Source organism: Thunnus albacares, chromosome 20 (genome assembly GCF_914725855.1).
Source record: "Thunnus albacares chromosome 20, fThuAlb1.1, whole genome shotgun sequence".
In the NCBI taxonomy this organism is placed as follows: Eukaryota; Metazoa; Chordata; class Actinopteri; order Scombriformes; family Scombridae; genus Thunnus; species Thunnus albacares.
This window is the reverse complement of record NC_058125.1, coordinates 6,768,229-6,790,385: the sequence shown is the minus strand read 5'-3', so window position 1 is coordinate 6,790,385 and position 22,157 is coordinate 6,768,229. Positions and strand designations below refer to the sequence as shown.

Here is a 22,157-nt window from a genome sequence, read left to right as displayed (position 1 = left end):
TGTTTGGTCATTAATATCTTGAAAAGTATTATTAGTAGCTTCACCAAAGTTTGTAGGATGGAAGACAAACATGTTCTCAGTGTGACTGAACCATTAAAAGTTTGTACTGCATGCCTATTGATTTTCTACAAAGCCCTAGATTTGGAAAGAAGTGTAAAATTCCTAAATGAGAGTGATATTTAGGGTATTATAAACCCATTTTTTTGCACCCATATCGTATCAATCATTATTTTTTCTTCAAATACAATCTTTTATTCATTTTGCGCCAATACCTGACGTCTCTACCACCAATGGACATGAAGATATTATGAATAAAATAAGGCATGGCAGCATTTTTGGGTCATTTTCATAGGACCAAAATGGTATGTGGGGTAGCTAGTAGGAAGTTGAAAATGTATGTGGAAATAGCTTAATGTATGGTCATTTAGTGTACAAAGTGCCAGTGTCCTTCCACGTTCCCTTCATACACATAGTTAAAGGTATTGTTTTAACTCTAGGAAAAAAAATGTCCATAATGAAGAAGCAGTGTCTCTGAAATATTGATTGGGGTAAAGAAATACATGTTTTCTGTAGATTCATTTTGCTATAGGTCAATAATGCAAGTTATATTCTTTACTATCAGGGCATATAGCTTTCTAACATGCACACTGTAAAACTACATGTATAAACACATCCAACTTTTTATGTGGAAAGACATTTAGTTACTCCCACTGGAGCTACAGAGGGCCATTTAGGATACCACTTATTCCTCCTTATACCAGAGGTTTTATCAAAATATTTCACTTATTTTCAATATCCAGGACCTTACCAGAGACACAATCCCATCTCAAATGTCCTCTATTCCAATGAACGTACTGAAAACATGCATATCCTTCCTATGACACAAGAATTCAATAAACATGGAGATAGTGAAGCAAAAAATGTAATCCTGAAATGGATGTTTTTCTGCCATAGGTAAAATATCTCTCAAATCTGTGTCTATTTAACAGATAAGTATAATGGAAGGACATTGGCACTTTTCACCCTTAATAACCATACATCAAGCAATTTCCATGTACATTTTTTATGTTCCTACTAGTTACCTCACATACCATTTTGGTCCTATGAAAATGACCAAAATATGCTACCACGCTTCATAATACCTTAATGTCCATTGGTGGTAGAGACCTCAAATATTGGCACAAAAATGATGATTGATATCATAAAGGTGCAAAAATGTGGGCCTTATAGAAATAAAACGGCATTTAGTACAGGCTTTTAATGGTTTTGGCAAACAGAACACATGATTGTCTTCCATCCTACAAAGTTTGGTGAGGCTAGGAACAATACTTATCTAGATATTAATGCCGAAACATGGCTTCTCAGATAAGGTGTTTTTGAGGCTATAAAAATGAAATAATATCAAGGGCTGAAAAAATATGAAAACAAAGGATTTGAACAGAAATATTTTTATAGGCCTTGGTTTTGGACCCATTCATGATATAGACATGGTCTGAACAAAACGGTGCTGCAACAACCTTATCTGATTTGACACAGAATGACCCTGAAACTGTACTAATCATCATTTAGATTTAGTTTTTTTTGAAAAACCGGACTAATCATTATTTTATACATTAAAGACATGATAGGATTCAACTGAGAAAAAAACAATCATTGCAGCTTTAAAAAATATTATTTGTCAGATTTAATTATTTTTGCTGTTTCATTCTTGTCTCTTATTTAAAATGTAGGGAGTGCATTAACATTTTTAAATTGCGGTATCTTTTTTTTTTTTATATCTCTGTAGGTACTCCTTCGGTAAGTGAACTTCCTGGTCCTGGCTGAGCACTTCATGCACGTTTCAACCTTCAAACATTCTTCACCTCTGCTCCCTTTGTGCTTCTGCCATAATTACATGAAGTGGATATGAGTCAAAGCATTATGTGAGACACACAGGTTTGAATATCACTTTCAATCTCTTCTTAATAGTGAAACCAGTCTGGTAAAATCCCTCAAAAAAGCTTGCGTATGCACTGACCTCTTTGACACATCTGATTTAAGCGTTTAGAAACTTCGGAATGTTTTTTTTTTATAGAGGAGAAACATGATTGTACTTTTAAACTTATGTTTTTGAGTCTCATGTGCAACTTTCTCATGATTCTTTTCCAAATTGTTTATAGCCAGTTATTGGATTAAAACACAGTCACTTACAGAATTAGGATATATTGACATGAAGCAGATTTCTTCTGACTTGGTGAACCCAGTAAACTGTCATGAATGTAATGGTGAAACAAGAGGATAGATGGGAATGAAATAAGAAAGTCTAAATAGGAGGTTTCATGTAGGGCTCTGGCTCAGATAAGTGGCGAGGTCAGTGGCAGCTCTGTGATTGGTTAATGACACTTTGTAGTCAGAGACGCCAGGCTGATGTCTGTGGTTGGGAGCTGTGGCTTCCATTTCTCTTTTTTTTCTTTTTGTCTCACTCTCACTGTCTTTCTCCCTCAGTCATTCTTTTTTTTGGACCTATTATCACCCTACGGCTCCTCTGATTGTTCCCAAGTCCAGACTAAAAACCAGAGGCCATGGGCTTTTGCTGTTAAGGACATTAGTTTTATGGAACAGCATACCCAGCAGACATTGTTCACTCACTGAAGTCCCTTTTTTTAAAAAATTGAAAATCAGAAAATTGCATTTATTAAGATAAATCTTATGTTATTGACAGTTAAATCATATACTGTTGTAACTATGGTGAGTTTGCTCAGTTGTCATGCAACTGTTGATGTTCAAGCTTTCCATTTTTCTCAACATTACAAGAACTTTTCATACTTGTTGGCTTTCAAGGTAGGCTCATTATTGACCTCGGAAACTCAGCTCTCTTTCAGTCGTATCACACGGTCTTCATAAGCAGATGAACTGTGCTCAGTTATCATGAAACTTTAGATTTCAATCTTATTCAGAGAGCTTTTAGTTCGATTTTTGTGACACAGCCGAAAGCTCCAGAACGAACAAACAAACAAAGTAAGTAGACCTTGAGTGGAGATTGTTTTTTCAACTGCTGTTTTAAATGTCAAGAATGAGCTGTCACCTTCAACATATTCTATTTGTTTTTTATCAGTGCTGGCGTTGACATTTTTGGTTTTCAGGTATATGTCTTAACAACTCTTGGATGGATTGCTTTGACATTTGGAACAGATATCCATCCAACTTTCTCATTCCCTTGAATGAGAAAGTTTGAGAAACTGAGATGGTCAAAATATACCTGTTAAACACCAGCATGTTAGCATTCATTGTGAGCATGTTAGCAGCATGAGCATTTAGAACAAAGCATCGCTGTGCCTACGTTCCAGGTCACAGAGCTGCTTCATGGCTGTAGACTCTTAGTCATATTTAGTTTTTTTAGATTGATTGTGAAATGATTGATAACTTACCTCCTAACGACAACTACCGTTAAAAGTAAAGTTAGGCTTTCCTGTCTGCTTCTCAACTCATTTAAAAAAAAGACGAGAGAGAGAGCAGCAGTGGTTGAGCGAGCTAGAGAGTGAATGAAGAGAGGGGGCGCTGGTAGCAAGAACACCAGTGAATCAGTCATCAATGAAACGTTATTTTTTGATTGTTTCAAAGCGGGTACGTTCCGGAGGACAAATGAACACGCCCACACACCTCTGCTCAACCCTGCAGCTGAACTCCGCCTGATTTGGTTTCTACTCTGCTCACATTCACTGTCACTTTTCTGACGCTCGCTCTCTCGTTTAACCACTCACTCACTGTAAAGGAGTTGCGCTACCTGCAGTTTCCCAGGCAACGACACAGACATTAACTCGCGTTTCGAAACAGCACTGCTCAGACGCTCCTAAGCGCTATTGATTTCCGAATGAATGGATATTTGGCGTGATTTTTGGCATTTAAAAATATTTCTTGGCCTGGGGTTCTTGTTGGCCTGGCGGCCCTCCAGGCCTGTACTATTATAGGGGGAAACACTGCATAACGCTAAAAGCAACAGTTCCTCCTTACTTATGAAGCACTACATAAGTAAGGATTGATCTGGTTGTCTGTTGAGAAGTGCTAGAGATGTAGGGAGGAAAGAAAGTTTAAAGTGGTTGTTTTTACATTTACTGGCTCTGTAACCTCGACCTGAAGGTAATGGTTCATATTCAGAATTCTGTGTGCATGTCTGACAGCGGTTCCCTCATAAATAGTGTGAAAGGATGAATGTTCTTTCTTCCCTGTTACTTTCATTGCTGTTTTCACCATATTGTCAATTCTTGATTTTTAACTGGACTGTAAGGGTGCCATACCATGATGTCATACCATATCTAATGATGCTTTCCAGCACAGCATTGTAGACTGTTAACATGATCTCAGTTCCCACACTGAACAGCCTTGGTCTGCAGAGAAAGTTACGTCTTATAATTCTTATTATTTTATCATATTGATTTTTGAATGGTTTTGTTAAATATTTCATATTGACTAAGGAAATAATTTAAAGTAAACCCTAGTAACACTGCTTGAAATAAGGAACTGCTCTTAAAGCAGCCCCAGCTTTTTAACAAGTTTCATATTCTACAAACACTCATAGTTGGCAAATCTTCGACCAAAATACTGTCTTGTAAAGAGCAGTGAGTCCAGAGAAAGCTGCTCTTAGCCAGGTTAGATCTGTTTAGTTTCCTCTAAAGCACCGCAGACTGTCCCTGTGGTTTAACCTGAGTGTTCTGCGTGCAGTTTATAACATTCAGCATTGTTTGTTCTTCTGCAGCACAGTGAGATTTGGTTAACAGAAGCACTTAAAATTCAATGAAATTCTGGTTATTTGTCCAGGTTGGGAGAGCCAGCTGTTGGAGACGGGTTTTCTGGCCATTTTTCTGTGTCCGGTGTGGACTCTGTCTCAGGTCCCCCGCCACTGTCCCCCCTCCCTCATCTGCATCTGGACCTTCAGATGGCTCATTGTTCGCATCATGCTTGGAGCTGTAAGTAAATCTTTCCCATCTCTCTACGGAGTCAGAAAACAACTTGTGACAGAAAGGAGTCGTAACAAGACTTATAGTGATGCCAAAATTATGTCAAACCAGTTTTTGACAGAAAAATAGCCTTGAATGTTTCTTAGCTTCTATTATCCAAATAACTTAAATATTTTCAACATTTAGATTATTATGTACAGAACAAAGTTAAACAATGTGGTCATTTAGGATTCCATACTTATACACAACTCTATAATTCATGTGCGTTTCCTGTGTCTAACTATGCGTCTAGTGTTTGGGGTTTTCCGTGAACATACAAGTGCATCACAGAGCTATTTGATCTTTTTTGGGAGTCCATAAATTTACTTCAGTTTTTTGGCCATTAGTGGAGATATGGGATGGAAGCCTCCAAACATCAGACATAAATGTCAAATGCTTCAGCTTTGAAACAGACTTCAGAAGATATCTGATCTCACTAAAAATATGTTTAATTTGGACATTTTGTATGGTCATCCCTGGGCAAATGAGTTGAAATCCTTATTTTATTTGAATGATTTGTCATGCATTCTGCAAAACAAGTTACTTTGTGATATTCTTGGTAAAATGTTTCCCATGTATAAAGAAAAATGGTCTGTTGATATATGGGATAAATAAAAATGACACACTTATTGTCTCATAAAGAATAGCTACAGTGTAGAACCTTGAGTAAAGTATAATTTAAACAAAAGACAAAGATCCCAATGTGCAAAGTTACGTTCAGGAACATTATCAGTAGCCATAGAGACCAACAAATTTAATGCCACTCCAGAGGAGGACAGACTTTGTTAGGACAGACAGAGCTAGGTGAAATTGAGAATGAGGTTCATTTTTTGTTTTACTGTCCTGTCTACGAGGACGTTAAGGGATGTACTTTTTAGTAAAATGTCCTCCATTTATGTAGAATTCTTTGGGCTGAATGATTATGAAAAACTTGAGTTGTGTTTCGGGAAGAGAAGCTTGTTTTGTGGCAGATTTTATTTGCCAAGCTTGGGAGAGAAGGCAGAATGTTTTGTTTAAGAACAAGCTGTATAATAATCAAATTTTGTAATGAAATGTCACTGCAACTGTACCTTTGGTGTCTTGTAAACCCATGAGGGTTGGGCACTTTGTGTGCATGACACAAAAACAAAAGAAAATCATCATTATTATTATTTCCTTCATGCATTTGCAGAAAAATCACTGTTTCCTGCCCTTCCCTCTGCATTTAACTTATTTAAGCTTGTCAAACACAATAAAAACTAATTGAATGGGGTTGGAACCGCTCTTATGCCTAAAACCCATTCATTGCTACTAACACCTTGACTAACACATTTCCTGCGGGGAGACCCTGATATTTCTGTCTAGGAGAAAGCAGATACTGTAAATTCAAGCAGAGAGGCATGTACTGTACATACACACACCTGAATTCATCAGCAAGCTAACATGGAGGAAAAAAACATTTTGCAACAGCGTAATTCCTCAGGATATTCCAGTGTTTGTCCTCCTGATTTTAGACCGTTACTTTTGGAGCAGCACTTTGCTATAAAACCCTGCCAGTATTTGGAATTCCAACCCAAATATATGGTCGGCTAAACAACATGTCTGGTTGTTTGACAGTTTCCACGGTGAATTTTAGACCACCGACTCGGTTTTATCTGCCAGTCACTGCAGCGACCACAAATCCTGCGGGGTTTTTCCTATTAAGACCCTGAAGAGAGCTGAAACACAAGGGGAGAGCTTTGTTGGAGAATGATGTCCCCCCCCCCCCCTCATTTTAAAAGACTCCGTCTGAAATGTCACAGGAATTATTGTACATTCAGAAGGACAGAAGAAAACAGAAGCAGCTGGTTGACAAAAGCTATGAATTTATTGATTTCTGAATGTTTTTTCCTCAAAATTATGAATCAAATTTTGGAATGAAACTCTTTTCGTACAAGCACAGGTATCACTGCATTCATCTATTATTCATTTACAATAAGAAGTTTAGAAAATCCTGTTAGCCATTACCATAGTGGCTTTCAAAAGCCAGTTACTAGAAATAGTTAGGTTATATTTGTCCATACACAAACAGTACATACATCTGTTTTTTCAGGATAACATTCAGATAATGTTTGTCATTAAATACAAAGAATTCTTTCTATCCAGTATTCCTGATAATTAGCCATTCCATTTGGCATTGCATTACTATGTAAATTCTGACTTTTTCGATTTTTGCATGTGGTCCTCCAGTGACATTAGAAAAAGGTGTTAGTGTGACTCTGTGCAAAATATTCCAAGAAGTTACCATCAGACCTGACTGAAATCTCATGAGCAGCTGACTAGATTTTGGTGATAATCCTGATTTGGGATTCCTCCATGACATGCTTTTCTTTTCTTTTTTTTTTGGTAATTTATAATAATGTTGGTGACAGTGTCAGACATCCAGAATTTAAAAGTGTGGCACCAAATGGCATTTGCGTTCACATGCTGTTTTGTCAAATCCAGATGTCAAACAGTAAACAAAGTTATAGAGAAATGTTTTAAATTTTGCCAAGTTAAAGGCTCTGCCAAGTGCTTCATATTTTGATTATTCATGCATAATTTCAACTAAATATCTTTATACCATCATCTTTAATGACTGTGAGTTTCCCCCCTCCCAAAACTCTTGATTAAAAGGAGCATTGAGCATCATTGGCATTTACATGAGATTTTAAAGCAGGGCTCCCATTGTTTGAAGTGCAGGGTCAGAGCATGACTCCTCATAGCGAAGACTCCATCCCAGTGAAAGCTTGTGTGGCAGCTCAGCAGTGTCAAGTACAGTACATGCCCTGCCACAGTCCCTAAGTGTTTGATCCACCCCGGTCACAGCCGTTTATCTGTCTGACAGCCTGTGGTTCACCGCTGCCCTTTGACTGCTATAGAGTTTCTGCTCGTGAGGACAACGCGGCTAAGCCTGACTTCAAAGGCCTTCTTGGTCGCAGGAAATGAGTAGGAGGGGGGTGTATGAGCCCACCCATCGTGTTTATTGAGTGTATTTTTGCAGCACAACTAAGAAATGTTCCAAGTTGTCACTCCGGTTACTGTTGACACGCTCTAATCCCTGATACGAAGTGATGCCCCTTTTTCTGTCCTGACATGTTGTTACATGTTGTCACGGTGGCATCTGAATGCATTAAGATTGCAGAGCTTCCATTAGCACTTGAGATAGACTGATACACTTTGATAAAACCTTCACTGATTTTACATTTTCCCTTATTGTCATTTACCAGCCGTTGCAACAATTTAATTCAAATACTTAAAAGCTTTAAAGAAATATCTTCATTGAAAATATTAACAATCACAAAGAATTTTGGAATTGATGTGTAGATTAAAGGGGAAATAAAATATAATTTGTTACCTTGGTTACCTTTGATAAGTACAACAGAATTTCAGCACAGTATATGGGAAGTAATTGGCTTAGGAAAACACAAACAGTCACATACACACAGGAAAGGCACAGCAGGTTGCCCAAACACAAACAGTTCTAACATATGTCTGCAGAGAGTACTGGCACAGAAATATTTGATAATTAATAGATTAATTACCTTTATTAGTGTCATCATTAGCATAGCTTGGTACTGTATATGTAATTTATCATGCAAATTCTGGTGGGACATTAAGCAGTTGTGCTGCAGCAGCTTGTTTACATCAGCAATGGCATGTGAGTATAATTAGGTGATAAACCAGAAAAACTGTTGCTAATAGAATCCCATAGCAGGAACATATTTGCTCGTAAACTATGAAATACACCACACTCTAAATGCAATTAGTCATGTTCACATAAGGGCAGATTTTAGTTCTGATTGATATGCAGCTGTACAGGTTTTTATCTCCTTTCCCCTTCAAATAAATTAGCCTAAAGTTTCAGTGGATGTAAACTTCATCACAGTCCTGTAAGATGTGGTTATGTTGTTTGATTATTGTGTTGTGGTGATAATTTTTAGAGTGCTTGTTCTCAAGTGCCTCAGCCTCTCACTATTTGTCCACGTCACTGCGGTTTGGTTCTTGATATTAAAGGCTGTTGGCCTCTCTTCAAATTGGCCCTGCAGCCTGTGATGGCTCAGTCTAGTCAGTATGGCTCACAGCTGTAGCAAACAGTTATTGGTGGAGTCCAACAAAATATCAGTGTGGAGATATTTCTGACCTGTGCTAGCCTTCGCACCAGGGCTTTACTTCTAACTGACATATTACATTCCAGCTACCATAAATTAATTGATAACTGAGCACCCATCTAGACTGATCACATAGAATTCATTGCTACCTGTCACATGAGAAATTATCAATTTCATCCATCCAGTACAGAGAGTTGTCAGGAGATGACCTTAGCCTATCTTAGCACTAAGACTGGATGCAAGTGGAAACTTAACCAACTTGCTAACTTTGCTCTGTCAAAAGTGAAAAGCATCTACATAGCTAGAATGCTGTAGCTATGTTATTGATACCTTACATCTTGTTAGCTAGCAACCTAGCAGAGTTTTGACAGTTGACAAACCATGAAACCATGCTTTTAGGGCAGAGCTTTTTCCCACTTTGTATGTTAGTGTGTTGCCATTAATATCTTAATGAGAACATGTTAGCTGAAGCATGTTGCTTAATAAATTCCTAATTTGACTAAGATTTATAATCTTTAGTCATAGAATGAGCTGCCTTTGTGCCTTTCTTGTGAAGAAACTTTAAAATGGTTCATGTCTGGATCTCTGGTAATGTTTATGAGCTTCCTGTTTAAAGTGCTGGCACAGGAATTGTGAATTGGATTACACATTTCACTGCTGGCAGGAACATCTCTATTAAAGAGTCCTGCTGTTGGAAACGGTATGCTAGGTGTGGAGTTTTGGGTGTTGACTGGGTTACAGCAGTTAGCGTGAGACTGTGCCTCGTGAGTTCAGAAATGATTGTTTTGCAAGTTGCTACAGTAAGGCTTTCAGAATAGTATATGGATCAACTTCAAGTTCAAGGAAGAATTGTACTCAAGGAAATGAGTGGATATGACTGTACTATGTTAGTTTCCAACATTTTAAAACTTGAGTCTTGCCTCTCTCCATAGATGGATAGGCTATGTAGCTAGAAACAGTGTCTTTTTCTTTCAAATCAGGATAACTGAAATTTGTTTTATATCCCTGTTCATCTGAACCAATGATGTAAAATTCTGAAATGGCTTAAAATCATTTAATCTCTTTAATTTAGCCCACTTATATCTGTGTTTTTGTCTGTTTTGAGATGTAAAACCTGATATGGCTTTTGTACCCGGGGACTTTTAAAAATAATTACACTGTATGAAGATTTTACTCTAGACGAGTCAGTTTTCTGCCAGTTATGTTGCTTTACTATAGATGTTACATCTTCAACGGTGTATGTGGGGAACACAGGTTGTTCTTAAAGGAGGAAAATTATGACAAATTCCCTGACACATATATTCAAACGTGCGAGGAACTAGTAGTCACTTACAATGAGTTTATAGTTAAAAAGAGGATGTCGGAAGATATTGTCAACAGTACATTTAAAAAGAATAAGACTGTTTTTAATTGTGATAGTGAGTGGCTTCTAATCTCTTTTTGCGAGAAGGAAATGCTGGTGAAATGCCATAACTGTACCCGTCAAAGCACTGAATCCAAGGGCACTTGTATAAATGAAACCCTGCTGTGGTGTTGCCACAGCAGTCGCCATGGTTCCACTTGCTTTCTTTTTTTAAATCCTCTTTTCATTGTTGCAGTCCAGGGTAAACCTTTGCTTGCCAGTCTGTTACACTTGAAATGGTGCGGCTTACCTCATGTCATAAGCATTTTCGTCAAAGTCTTAGTGTACCTGGAAGACAGGACTTGTGGTCTGTACCTCAGTTGTTTTGAAAGGGGAGAACTTCCTTTTTTAGCAGTTCAGCACACTTCTTACTGTGCCTTATTGGTATCACATGCTGATAGAATTTTTAATAGCCTTTTTTGGTGATGAAATTCTAGCTGATTTCACCATTTCCAGTTTTTTTTCTTTAGAAAGAGTAGGAAGTTGTCCACAAAATTACATCTTTCTAGCAGAACATTGTTTTAAGGATACATATTTTCAAATTTATATACATTATTGTGTGATTGCTTCATTTGTGTGAAACGTATCTGTTAAAAGTCAAATTACGGTGTTCCACAAGGAAGCCTGCTGAGTTCTACATCATTATGCTTTCCCTATGGCTCTGGCCACTTTGTAGACTTTTCTGTTTATGTCAGAGGTCTGAATATCAGGTTGTAATTAATGACATTTCAGAATCTCATGACTGAATTGGATTATCATCAACATCTTCGGCCGCATCGTTTCAACAGCCAGCAGCTGCAGCAAGAAGCCAGGGTCATAATCAGAATGAAATGTCCTGGTTTTTCTAAATCTGGTTAGTGAGGTTAGCGGCTGATTTATTCCACATTCCATGCCAACCACATGACGGGATGATGTGTCAATATTGACAGTCTCGTGTCCTGGATTGCTCAGTATTTACTTACTTCATTTGGTGAAAAACAGGCCCAGAGCCTAGGACATATTTCTCTGTATTTACGCTCCACTTTGAGTTTTATTTCTAAAGGTAAAAATCCTCTCAGACATCCTTTTTATATCGTTAATCTGTGATACTCAATGAATTCTATGAGATTTTTTTGTAATAAGTGATTAATTTACGTTTTTACTTATTTGTGTATTAACTTTCAATAACATGCCTCATTTACACTGAAATATAATGAAAGCTGAACAATTACCATCAATTGTATCATCTGTTATATCAATGTAGACAGCCGCATGTCTTCAGTAGCAGAGTACTTCCACACTTCTTTAGGTCAATAACAGCCCTTGAGCTACAGAAGCATTTCTCTATTTCCATGTGGCACAACACTTCGTATTTTTAGAATGAGAGCTCCTGTTGAGTCCCCACGTTGTTGAGTTTATTGGTGCATTGCTGCCAATCTGAGGGAGCTACACATCTGTGAACTGTTACTGAGAGCGCTGAAGGTCAGCACGGCTAATGATGTGTTCAGACAGCAAGCAAATTAGGTTTGTTCTTTCAGATTTGATCTTAAAGGGTGACTCTGTATTTTGTAATGTACAAGTGGAATGGATTTGTGTCTTTTGTGTCAGTGCAGCAACATGATCTAAAGCTTAAAAAGAAAAAAAAAACCTCAGATCTGACAGCAGAGCCATGGTGGAGCAGTCACAATCACTGTTAGATAGATTTAATGTCACTTCACTCTGGTGTGGCTACAAACCATGTCCAACCATTTGGACATTGTTTCTATGGTGACTACAAGCATGTGGGTAGCGTAGGATTATAATTAATAAAGTTTTTCTTAAAACTACAAATGTTTTGATCCTGTAATAAAGCTCTAAGCAAAAACAGCAAGACTTTTAGCCATGCTAGCGGCACGGCTAAAATGGGAATTCCACTTGGCCAAGACCCAGTGTGGTCAGGAGAAGACAAAATACCTCAAAGGTACAAACATCTATCTAAAGGAGGACTTTCCAGAGGCTATGTGTCAAAAAAGGAAAGAACTCCTGCCTGCAATGAGAGCTGCCAGAGAAACATATCACATATCTACCATCACAAGTCAAAAATGGCACTAACATAAAACCAAAGTAAGTAAAAATGGAATGTAAGGCGTAGTGTTTCCTTCGGTGCCTTTGAAAAATCTGGGGGAAAAATCAAAATTTTGATAAATCATGACAGTATTAGCCAAATTACCTAGGAAAGGACTGAAACTAGCTCATATTAATATTTGCAGTCTCAGGGACAAACTTACTGAAATAACAGATGTATTGATTACAAATAATATCCATATTTTAGCAGTCTCAGAAACCCATCTTGATTACACATTCTCAGATGATGCAGTGAATATACAGGGTTGTAATGTTTATAGGAAAGACAAGCATGTGCATGGAGGAGAGGTTGCCATTTACATTCAGAGTCATATTCCAGCAAAGATGAGACAAGACCTTATGCCTGTTGGTGTGGAGGACCTGTGGTTACAGGTTCAGTTACTGTGTGTTAAAGCACTATTGGTTGGATGCTGTTACAAGCCATCATGTGCAAACAGCTTGTATCTGAGTGAATTGTGTGACATGATTGATAGTATTTGTGACACTGGAAATGAAATTTATCAAATGGGTGACCTGAACATTAATTTGATGTTGCAGGACTGTCCACTAAAGAGCAAAGTTCTCAATGTAACTAATGCATGTTATTTAACACAAGTCATTAATCAACCAACAAGAATCCATATAAACAGTTTTGGGTAGAGAACATCTACTTGCATAGACTGCATCTTAACAAATACTGTGGATATGTGCTCCAAGGGTCTATCTGTTCCCATTGGATGTAGTGATCACAACATAATAGCTATAACTAGGAAAGCAAAGGTACCTAAAGGGAAAACAAAAATAATTTCTAAAAGATCAATAAATAATGCTGGTCTGATGTATGCAAGGAAGATCATCCAGATGATGCCATTAAGACTTTTGAAAACATATTTTACTCTGTAGTGGATCACATGAGTGTAGAATTAAACAACTTATAAAAGACAATTCCTCTTTGAAATTTGAATCAAATAAATTAAATATAAAACAAGTGGAACAACAATTATCAACTATAAACACTGATAAACCAGGAGGGACGGATAATCTAGATGGAAAGTTCTTGAAATTGGTGGCAAGTTGTTTAGCTGGAAATGTTTGCCACACTTTTAACACCAGCATAGAAAACAGTGTCTTCTCTTCAGCATGGAAAGAGGCAAAGGTTACTCTACAAAAAATACAGCAGAGGGGTTTAGTGGTACAAACAGTCGGTCAATCAGTCTGTGACCAATTCTTCACAAACTGCTAGGAAGGATAGTTTGTGAATTCACTGCAAATACAGTGCTTTTTTAAAGAAAATAATTTAACTACTGACTTTCAGAATGCCTATCACAAAGGGCATTCAACTGGAAGAACATTATTCAATAATATTCAATTCAGTTTAAATTCATTTGTATAGCATCATCTCATACAAAAGCAGTTCAAAATGCTTCACATTAACAAAAAGAAACAACAAAGATGTGCAAATGTACAAAAACATGCATACATATGCATAAAATCACATACATACACGCATACAAACGAACATACTGTATAAATACGGTGTGTTCATTTAAGAAAATGCTTGACTGAAAAGGAAAGTCTTTAGTTTGTTTTTAAAAGAACACAGTTTTGGACCAAGTCTAAGTTCAGCAGGCAAACTGTTCCATTCTTTAGGTGCATAAATGCTGAATGCTATCTCACCAGACTTTGAAAGTGCTCTAGGCACATGGAGGAGATTTCCACCTTGTGACCAGAGACCTGCTGGGGTTATAAACTGACAGCATGTCTGAGATGTACTGTGGAGCCAGACCAGCAAGCTTTGTAAACCAAAAGGAGGATTTTGAATAGTATTCTGAAAACAGCGGTAGTCAGTGAAGGTTCCGGAGGACTGGAATTAAATGGTCTGATCTTTTTGTCCTGGTTAGAACTGCAGCTGAGTTCTGGATAAATTGTAATCTGGGAAATTACTACAGATTGTTTTATTGGGAAGACCCAAAAACAGAGAGTTGCAATAATCCAGCCTGCTCATGACAAATGCATGCATGAGTTTCTCAGATTGTGTATGCAAAAATGAAAGTATATAATAATACAGATTGAGAATGAAAGCCTCTGAAAATATATTGACAATAATAACTTAGTAGGAGCAGTGTTACTGGATTTTCATTCAGCTTTTGATGTATTGGACCATAAATTATTGTTAGATAAACTGAAATGTTACAAATTTGCACTACACATCATATGCTGGTTTAACAGTTATTTTAACAGTTATTTATTGTATTTTATAATGGTATTTTTTCAAATATGAAAGAGTTACAATGTGGTGTACCACAAGGAAGCTGTTTGGGAGCATTATTATTCTCTATCTTCACCAATGATCTTCCTCTTGTTCTGAATCAATCAAAAGCAGTTATGTATGCAGATGATACAACATTATATTTACCAGCAGTATTAATTGGGGAATTGTCTAGTGCTTTGGATAGGGAATTACAATCAGTTGTAATGTGGGCATGGGGTAACAAGTTAGTTCCTAATCTATCAAAGAGAAAAAGTATTGTATTTGGATCAAATTTTAGACTTAAACATAAGCCACACTTAAACTCGTCTGTACAGGGAGTGCCTGTGGAACAGGCAGAGGAAATCGAACTCCTAGGAGTAATATTAGAAAGCAGATTGAAGTGGTCAAAGCAGATTGAAAAAACTGTCAGTTATGAAGAGACATCTGGCAGTTATTAAGAGATATGCTAATTTTTTACCACAACACATTTCTCACATTGTTCAAACATACTTACTCACTGTCCAGTAGTGTGGTCAAGTGTGTCTGTTTCAAGTGAACATTTCTGCAAAAGCTTCAAGACAGACAAAATGACTCTTCAAAGCTATTACATTGATTATCCTACACATTAATCTAACTGCAGATATATAGTGTAAATTTACCCCAGAACAACTGAGAACCATACACTCTTGTATTTTATTATTATATTCCTACGTGTATAAGTGTATTGCTTAATTCAATCCAGAACTAAGAGCACAGTCCACCATACTGCGGCTCTCTTGCTTGTTCCTCTTTCTTGATGTCCTCTAAATTCATTTTATCTGTTCATCTTTGACGTGTTTATCTGTACGGATTATAGATCCTTATCTTCCACTGATCATGCCTCCTCCTTCTTCTCCATGTTGGCTAACAGCTCAGTGGCTTTTTTGTGAATTGAGTTATTTATTGGTGGAGGTCAGCGCTTTTGTAGCTCATGGTTTCTTCAGGAACTTCAGCTGAATATGTGATTTAAATGACAGCAGTCTGTAATCTGATTTTCTAATGGACTGTTGACAGTTGCTTACTTTACATGAGTTACAACACCAGTGGTTGTTGCTGTAATGTTTTAAGGCAATGTAAGCATTAATCAAGTGTGACAGATGTGTGTATGTTCTCTGTTTTTTTTTCAGGGTCTTATTAAAATCAGAGGTGACAAATGCTGGAGAGACCTCACCTGCATGGACTATCACTACGAGGTGCGTGCATGTAATCTTTAAGCGTATGTGTGTTTGTTATTTTCAGAGGAAGTGTGTTTCCCTGTGTTTTAGTGATGCTTTTGTGTTAGCCTAACCCTGTACATAAAGACATCCTGCTCTATATTGATAAATTGATTAAACTGTGTTACATTTTCATCAGCCACTGTAGTGGCTTCACTTCCAATTCAAGGCCCATATCAAAAAATCTGATACAACTGAGATAAAACAACAAACATGGAAAGCTATTAAGCTGAGTTTTACTTAGTTTTAATTAGCAATTAGAAAATCATGATTTGCACTATTTATACTTTTATATATGACTTAAGTTACTTACTTAACTGCACTTACTATCCTACAAATAATGCTGCCTCCTTTTGTATGGATTGTGTAGAATATTTTGTGTATCATTGATACACACAAAAAAGTTACACTGTTCCGAGACAGATTTGTTAGAAAAACAGTGACAAAATTACTATTATTGGCCAGCTAATAACTTAATATACACATAGAAACCACCTAGCCATGCTAGCATCTCTGTTAGGCTGTTCTTCAAAACAGGGGTGCTTTGAGCTAAATGCTGGTGTTTTATGTTGACACGATAATGATAACATGCTGATATTTAGCAGGTATAATGTTTATAATGTTTTGTTCACCCTCTTAGTTTAGCTTGGTAGGATAGAATAGAATAGAGCAGATGGATGGAAAATTGGCACATTAAAAACAAATGTCTGCTGCTTAAATCACTTTGCATAGTTAAGAATACTGATGACACTTGGGATAAGGACTTCTTAAATAGCATGCTAACATTTGCTTATTAGCACTAAACTGAAAGTACAGCTGAGGCTGGTTCACATGTCTTAGCTGATTAATGTCTGTACCACATTTAATGACAATTCATCAAATAACTGTTGAGATATTTTAGTCTCAGCCAAAGTGGTGGACATGTCAGTATGTAGACAAATTCTAACAAATAGATGACATGCTTACAACATTTTAGAGTCAAAACAGGACTTCTTTGTGGATTGAGTCATAACAGGGTAATCATCATCTTCTCCACCATCTGTCACAAATAAATAAAGATCCACTGTGTTGCTGCTTGCCATAACTAAGATACACTTAGCTCATGAAAGCTTTTACATTTTCTGTTGTAATCACTTAGTTCCTGGTAGTTATGTCTTGGAAAAAAATCTTCTAGTGCACAGAAAGTGATGTATTTAATGTTTCCAAAAGTGAAGTAGATCTAGATGGTTATCACAAGCAGTGACAGTTATGATGACTGAGGAAGGAGATGTTCTCAACATAAAATCCCAAGACTGTTTGCTGACCTGTGGGAAGTTCAGCACAAAAACGACACAGCAATGAGCTCTGAGCGTCAAAGATTTCACGAAAGCTAGCAAATTACCAGTTAGGATGACACTTGTTGCAGCACAGTATTATTTTGAATTATTCTTGGGCGCAGATAACTAAAGAAAAAAACCCAAATCATTTTCTGAAATGCTAGTTACTAAATTTCCCAAAAGGCCTGTTTTTTTGACAATCTGACTTTCTAAGACTGATCCATTTATACGTAAACATTGTGCCTCAGCTTTGTCTCCTAAATAATGACAAGACAGCAGTGAACTCACATCAGGCTAACCACACCAGGGCAGCACATTACAGTAACCGCTGTCATGGGTTTCAATAAATCAGCCTCTTACACAGACCGTGAGGTTGTGCAAATCCCGTGTTTGGTTTTCCCCTGTGGGACACTCAACCACTCTGACCCACACTGCTCTGTGTTACCAAGCCGCAGAGGGAGGAGGGCCGTCTTCTGTAATTAACATAGACAGGAATACACTGGCTCCTATGGGACTGGATGACTGGAGATGACATACAAACACGGTGAATACAATAAAGATTCTCACACAGTGTGAAATACAATGTGAAAGAGTGATAGACTGTTGGCTCCTGTGGGATTGGATAACTGGTGGTTGACAATTTTGTACCCATATGTGACTAGAAGAAGTAAATTAGGAATTGTATACTTCATATATGGATCGAAGCAGTTAGGTTCCTTCCCTTTTTCATATAATTTGGGAAAATATTTCATTGGATTTCCTGGTATTCTGCATTGCAAATCTAGTTTATTTCCTGGTTTTTAGTTCCCACAGTTTTAGCATTGCTAATGCCACAGAGAACACTAGGCCAGTGGTCCTCAAAGATGAAATAAGAGATTGAACAAATCAACAAATTATCCACTGTACAAATTTACTATGCCAACTCTTGTGTAAAATATGGAACAGTTTCAGCCTTTCTGTTGCATCTAAACCAGTATTTTGAACCACTCTGCATAATGTAGATTTCACCATTACATGGAAATTCACATTTCCAGAATTTTTCTTCTTCTCAAAGTAGGAAAACATAAATTGGCAGAGAACATGCACTATCACAGAACATTAAAACTCCTCATTGAAACCAGGCTAAATGATCATACTTCTTTTCAAGAGGGTGACCCACCATAATTATGCAGCGGTAAAGGAAACTCTGGGAAACATTGAGCCTTTCAGTGACAATTTACACAAAAACAAAATCTAATTGAGCAATTCAATAATCCACTGGTTTCAAATTCCAATGGCTGAAAGGACCCCAAGGCTTAATCATGTTGCTTATACCATTCATATTTTAATGGTAAAAGATGCAGCAGCAGTTTACCAGAAATGCAAGGAAATGTGGACCTTCAGCAGTGGCAGCATGTGTACTTGATGAACTTTAACAAGGAGAATCATCTGTAACATCAAAATGTCAGCTGGATATTTTCATGCGTAAATCAGTATGGTGCGGCCTCCAATTTACTGTACTGTTATATATACTGTTATATATATGTACAGTCTGTTTCTCTTGAAGGCCTTACCATTGCTTGTGTGTGTGCCTTTTACAGTTTAAACCAACTCTCTTTATTGTGTCCTTGTGTGTTTCTGTTCTGTTTTGAATTCTATTCTATTCTAATGTATCAATGAGTGTCTAGTAGGCTTTTGTGTGTACAAGTGACTGCTTGTACCTATAAATACAGATACCAATATGTTTTAGTTTATTTAAGGATTACTGGAAATATCTCACTTTAAGTAATCCTAAAATGCTTATTGTGTTTTAGAATAGTAAAGCTTCATTTATACCTGGTTACTCCACATTCTCGACATGTTTCTCTACAAAAGATAGGCTACTATGTTCAGTGTCTCCCCTAGGCTTACTGCTTTGGGGAGGGGGTGCTGAGCTAAACTCAGAGACTCAGAGACTCAGAGACAAGACTCAGCAGCCAGACATTTCTCTATTCTGTTTAGGAGAAGCTGAGATTGACACTAAAATGAGAATAGCTGGTCCACCCTACGTGAGCCCGGTCAGATTAGGCCAACCCATTGTTGCCAACTTTGGGGCTAACCCCCCTCACTTTTCCAGCAGTTGGGGAAACAACAGATGAGAATTTTCTTTGTCTAGAGAAGCTGCAGCATTGATTAACTGACACACTGTAGCCTGTGCTCTGCATTTACTGCCAGACTGACAACTTATTGCTAACCTTTTCCTCTACTCTGTTCACATTCACCGTCACTTTTCTGCTGCTCACTCAACCACACACTCGCTATTCACACACATGAGGCATTGCCCTATTCCTTAAAGGAGCTATGCTATTCTTATAACAGTACCATTCACGTAGGTGTCCTTTGAAGAATGAAGAGAGTGAGGATTCTGGGATTTGATGCACTAGTCGATGACTCAAAACAATTCCATGATAACGCAGGGTGTTATTGTGATGAATATAAGGCCAAGACCAGTTGTATCTGAGGTAACAGTGAGAGCCATTGGGACTGAATCACATACACCAGCAAAGTAGCTGAAAGCTGCATTGAGCTGTCAAGTTGGGTGTTGATTCTCAGTGGGATTAGGAGTACCAAGGGAGTTCTTTTCTTCAGAGCTAATATCTAATCACTGTGCAGCAGTTCAAAATGTATGAGACCATTATACTGTGTGGCAGTTTCCTCCATCAAAAATGGCGTTGAGAGACAATAAACAATAAATAACACATCTCCTCATATTTTCCTCTTACAAATGAAATGTTAAATCTATAAGCAATAAAATGCACCCTTGCTCAATTTAATACACTTGGGATTTGCTGCTACAGCCTCATTTGGTCTGGTATGACCAATAACTTATGGTGACTAATGTTAGCTAATGTTAACAAGTCAGTTCACTGACTTTATGACTCTTTTCTTCTTGTGCTACTGATCAACCACATTTCAACATTTAACATTACCTGGTATTTGACATGCCTTGTGTTGTCACAGTGGCCACTGTTAAGCACTAGTTTCAAGGTGTCACTTTAACAGAACTCCTTATAAACTCTGAAATTGGAGAAATACATGCTTGCAACGGGAATTCTCCTACTGTAATTCATGCTTTTTCAAACATAACTTAATGAGGTTTATTAGAAAATTGTTGTCACCTGACAACAAACTGACATTTTACAATATTCCATGCTTGGTCAGTTTCCCTGACCTGCTCCAACCTCAACTCTGTCAACGGACTTGGGGGTAATGCAGATTTCCATACACACACACACACACACACACACACACACATACAGAGCACCGGAAGCCACTGGCGCCAGGTGAGGCCTCATTAACCCTCTCTGACACACTGCTCGCTTTCAAACTCGCAGATTTCCTCCTGTCCTGACTCTCAGGGGGCTGCGTAGGTGTTTAGGCATAGCTGGCATTTTGTTTGCCTCAGTTTGTTTGTTATAATGTAACTAGTTTGCAGGCCAAGTGGAGTTGTTTGGTTGTCTGAGGTTACAGGCTCCTTCCCCTTGGATTTCCATGGGTGTTTTGGTAAAGTACAGGTTAAGTAATCCCCAATTTTTTCTTCCATTCATAAAAACAATAAGAGTATAGACCAGTGTGCTGGCAGTCTTGTCTTCTTATTTCCTATTTCTGTGCTATATTTATTTTTCACCAACTCACTTGACACTGTTTGCATGTTCAGCTATTACATGGTTTGCATGCGACTACCTCACACACACACACATTTAATCATACATTCACAGCCCTGTATGAACACTCTGAGTGTATTTTGCTGTGTAGGTGGAGTTGCCTTAATTTAAATAAAGTTCCATCTTAATTTAGACATGGAAATATTTCCCCTGAGGTGTGGCACCATAAATTACTCTCCATCCCAGCCTGAGACAAGAGTTTAGTGCCAAATAAACAGCAAAAACTTGCATCTCAAGGAGTCCAAGCAGGTTATGTTTAGAAAATGTTTGGTAAAGCATGAAACCTAATGGAACAAAAATCCATTCATGATTTTTAATCAATGAATAGAGCCCTGCACCGAGCCTTGTCTCTGGGATCGACAAAGACTTTTACATAATCTGGGTTTAATTTTTTAAACTTCTCTCCATTCTTTGCCCCGCCATCTTTTCTCAGACCCAGCCTGTTCCCAACCCCATATCTTACTACTTGCATCGCTCCCCATGGTGGTTCCACTGCTTCGAGGTGTTATCAAACCACTTCATCGAGCTCATCGCCCCATTCTTCACCTTCTTGGGCAGGAGGATGTGCATGGTCAATGGAGCAATCCAGATCCTTTTCCAGGTACAGTTTGTTAGGAAACTCTGTATTTCTACAGACACAGATTTGAATATAGAGTTGTATGGTTTCATAGCCTTCACAGTAGCTTTTATAAAGGATTTGTTCACCCAAATTACAAAAATGTGGTGTGATGTCATGCAGATGCTATAGGTTTGTTTTCACAGGGTTTGAGATATCATTTCAAAATAATAATAATAATCGACAGAACATGTTGTGAATAATTTTCAAAGGGACCATTTCTTTGGATATTTTTCTGAAAGGACGTACTGCTGTTGAATTGTTAAGGGTCATTTTTTAAAGCATCAAAAATGAAATTTCCTCCCATTGTATTGGGGTGGAGGTAGAAATCAGATATCAGATACAGATACCTAAAAACCTGGACACAATTAAACCAAAAACACAAGAGGTAAGTGGAAAGTGTTTTTGAGACATCCTGCTGTCCTGTGAAAACCACTTACCTCCAAAATAAAAACTTTTCATTAACTACGAA

The 22,157-nt window shown here is 37.6% G+C and overlaps 1 protein-coding gene and 1 long non-coding RNA gene across 2 annotated transcripts in view; one reads left to right on the top strand and one right to left on the bottom strand.

Annotated features, from left to right (window-relative positions):
- The window catches only part of lmf1 (lipase maturation factor 1), a 34,573-nt gene that overhangs the window by 2,686 nt on the left and 9,730 nt on the right, over positions 1-22,157 (top strand). The window contains exons 3-6 of the mRNA XM_044337262.1: positions 1,787-1,797; positions 4,795-4,943; positions 15,984-16,049; positions 21,503-21,670. Coding sequence (XP_044193197.1) covers positions 1,787-1,797; positions 4,795-4,943; positions 15,984-16,049; positions 21,503-21,670 — 394 coding nt within the window. The remainder of the gene's footprint in view (positions 1-1,786; positions 1,798-4,794; positions 4,944-15,983; positions 16,050-21,502; positions 21,671-22,157) is intronic.
- On the bottom strand, positions 13,443-21,615 carry LOC122970906. The gene is made up of 2 exons (XR_006399347.1): positions 21,533-21,615; positions 13,443-13,728 (listed from the first exon to the last, which is right to left on the bottom strand). It is a non-coding gene; the product is annotated as an uncharacterized LOC122970906 (long non-coding RNA).